Source organism: Merops nubicus, unplaced genomic scaffold (genome assembly GCF_000691845.1).
Source record: "Merops nubicus isolate BGI_N331 unplaced genomic scaffold, ASM69184v1 scaffold1702, whole genome shotgun sequence".
Lineage (NCBI taxonomy): Eukaryota > Metazoa > Chordata > Aves > Coraciiformes > Meropidae > Merops > Merops nubicus.
This window is the reverse complement of record NW_008591345.1, coordinates 14,759-17,867: the sequence shown is the minus strand read 5'-3', so window position 1 is coordinate 17,867 and position 3,109 is coordinate 14,759. Positions and strand designations below refer to the sequence as shown.

At 58.9% G+C, this 3,109-nt stretch overlaps 1 protein-coding gene across 1 annotated transcript in view; it reads left to right on the top strand.

The window, feature by feature from the left end:
* Window positions 1-2,508, top strand: part of LOC103782446 (coiled-coil domain-containing protein 63-like) — a gene marked incomplete at its 5' end in the record, with an annotated part of 5,802 nt that extends 3,294 nt beyond the window's left edge. The window contains 6 exon segments of the mRNA XM_008950216.1: window positions 278-306; window positions 308-502; window positions 965-1,039; window positions 1,438-1,630; window positions 1,998-2,195; window positions 2,393-2,508. Of these exon segments, the coding sequence (XP_008948464.1) occupies window positions 278-306; window positions 308-502; window positions 965-1,039; window positions 1,438-1,630; window positions 1,998-2,195; window positions 2,393-2,508 (806 nt within the window).
* Window positions 2,509-3,109: the final 601 nt, after the last annotated feature.

Below are 3,109 nucleotides of genomic sequence, written 5' to 3'. Positions count from 1 at the left end.
GTGGCCTTGAGGGAGAGGAAGGTATGGGAAGGCAGCGAGCTGCCTCCATGGGTGACCTGGGCTCCTTTTATCCTCCTGGTGAGGGAGGGATCCCACTGTGTTTGCCCCATTCCCATGCAGACCCTGAGCTCCTTGCTCAATTTCTGAGTGAAATAAAAACACCTTCTGCCCCTACTGCCCCGAGCACCCTGCCAAACCCCACGGCGCCCACAGGGGAGCTCTGCAAAGGGCACCCCATGGGGACAGGCACAGCCCAGGCTCTCCGTCTGTCCCTCAGCCTTGAAGGCAGCCCAGCGGGCCCAGTGTAGCTAGCCAAAGGGAAAGCTTCCAGGGCCGGGAGGTGGCTTACAGACGTCTGCTGGAGGTGACAAAGGACAGAGACATCAGCCAGCTGCTGAACAGCTTCGTCAAAAGGGAAGAGAAAAACTTTGCCTCCTTCAACTACGTCACGGAGCTGAACAATGATCTGGAGAAGAAGGAGCAGAGGGCCAAGGACCTCCAGGTCTGTTCCAGGCTCTTCATCTCTCCCCTTTCTCAGCTTGTGCTTTCAGGCTGGGGTGCGTTTTTCCTCCGCCATGTGTCCTGCACCACCACCCACAGCAGAGCCCAGCTCGCAGGGTTGGACAAGAGGGATGCCAAGGGGTAGCCAAAACTCGAGCTTCAACAGACAGAACATTGCCTTCTCCAAGCTACCGTGTCTCAGTGCTGCCACCGTGTACCCAGCAAAAATCCTGCAGGAGCCAGGAGGGCCAAGAGCTGCCTCAGCTGAGTGGGGGCTGGCTGGAGCGAGAGGTGTTGCCTGTGGTGGGGTCATCACCTGCCCTCCTGCCCTGCGGACAGTGGTCCCCACAGGGTTCCAGTGGGATGTCCCTGCTCCCCAGGCAGAGGGATGGTGCCCAGCCTCTGTCAGACATGTCTGCTGGGCATCTAGCCAGTGTCCCATCCGTGTGTTTTGTTTATATAGAGTGAAATTACAGCCCTCATGATGGACCAGGAGCATGCAGAGAGCAGCAGCCTTCAAGCCCTGAAGGAACTGGAGGTATGGTGACAGGGATTTCCCTCTGCAAGGGCAGCAGAGCCCTGTCTGTCCCAGCATACGTCCTAGGCAGCCTGGTCCTGCCAGTTCTGCTCTGGCCAACGTCTGGAGAAGCATGGGCAAAAAAGGGCTGTGCACCTTTTTTGGCAGTCCTGTGTCCCAGTGCCTGGTGAGGGGATGACTGCAGGGCTCCTGCCAGCCCTGGTCCTCCAGCACCCAGGGCCTCATCTGCAGCCTGGGGAGCTGGGGATCCCCTTCCCAGGGCCTTTCCCTTGTGGAGCTGGGAGCATCCCACATCCTCTCCTGGGATGGCTCCAGTGTCCAGACTGGAACTGGACAGCACTGGGGTATGGGGGAGAGCAAGGGGCGAGTGTGACACCTGCCAAAACCTTTCCTGACAGGAAAAACTGAAGAAAATCACTAAGGAAGCCAATCAATACGAAGAGAGATGTCAACTGAGCAGCAAAGCTCTTGCCCAGAAAATATATGACTTGGAGGCCCTGTGCAAAGAGATTAACTGTGACACAGCAAACATAAAGGAGCAGCTTGGAGAAAACAAGCAGAACATGGATGTGAACCTGAAGCAGGTTTTTGGTGAGTCAAAGCTGCTCACCTTCCCTTACCACATGGTCCAGACCTTGTACGTCCACTCCTCCCTGGCACGGTGTTTGAACAGAACCGGGTCTTTCCCCCTGCCCTGTCATTCGTGGGTGTCCAGCATGTGAATCTGTGGTGCCAGATTTCCAGCCAATTCAGGAGCATTAGCTGTAGGAACATCCCAGTGGAACCCCAAGCCCTCCCCTTGGCTCTGTGTGTGGGATCCAGCCTTGAACCCACGGCCCTGGGGAGACACTCTGCCCGATGGCATCACCTCGGGGAAACCAATGGATCCCCTGCTCAGCAACCAGCCAGGGGTGGGCTTGGGCAAGGGTCCCAATGAATGGTGCTCCCTCCCCCCCAGGTCTCCTTGAGAAGAAGGTGCATGAGCTGCTGCTGCTGGAGTGTGTCCTGCGCTATACCTCAGCCGATGGCTCAGATCCAGACCAGCCATTCATCAGCCCGCTGCTGGGTGGCTCCGATCCCCTCCAGGAGCTGGATCAGGCCAAGCTCTACCCACCGCCCCCCACCCTGGGCAGCAGCGCTGAGCCCATCAATGCCTGTGAGTGTGGGAGGTGGGAGGTGGGAAGGAAGGGCTGTGGCCACACAACCAGCCAACCCACAATGGCCCCATGGCCAGCTGGTCAATCCCTGGATCTCACCTGTGCTCCCCACCAAATCCCAATGGCCTGTCCCACCCCTCCAGGTCTGTCAGACCTGTGATGGTGTGTGTGACACCTTGGCCATCTTCTTGGGCAGGTGAAGTGCCGCTGGACCACAACCAGCTGCGCCAGCTGGTTCTGCAGAGCCATGAGGAGCACCAGGGCAGTGCCACCAAGGTGGACAAGAAGGGGAGGAACAGCAGGAAGATGTAAGAGCCCAATGGGGATGAGGTAAATAAACAGTTTTACTGTTGAGCTCCTTCTCTGTTTCTGTGCCCTGGACATAGTTCCATCTCCCTTCCCCCCTAGAAAGAGCCCAACACCTTCTGCAGGCTTCAAACCCTTGCCGGGTGATATTTTGGCATAGCTTCACCCACTGCTGGCAGCGGCTGCGTCTGGGAGTGGGAGCAGCTGCTCACCACCGGGGTGTCATCCCTGTCACCCTGCCCAGGGAGCTTCCTGCAGCCAGGCACTGCACGGCTGCTAGTGAGGAGATGGGGACCATGGTCCTGGTCTTGCACCGTGCCTGCTCCGAGGGCCCAGGGAGGGTATGGGGGGACACAAGGGGATGGTCTCGCTGGCTGGGTGTTCCCTGCCAAGCTGGGAGAAGCAGGCAGCCTAAAGTAAAGCTGAGCTCAGTGCTGTCCTGGGATGATGGGGCCAGAGAGCTGCTAGCCCCAGCTCAAAGGAAAACGGGCTGTTTGGAGCTGGGAGCCGGGCCAGGCTGGGAGTCGGTGGGGCAGAGGGACTTGAGGGCACGTGGGGGTGATGTGCAGTGGGGCCAGGAGGCTGGGGGCAGCAGCGGCCGGGCACG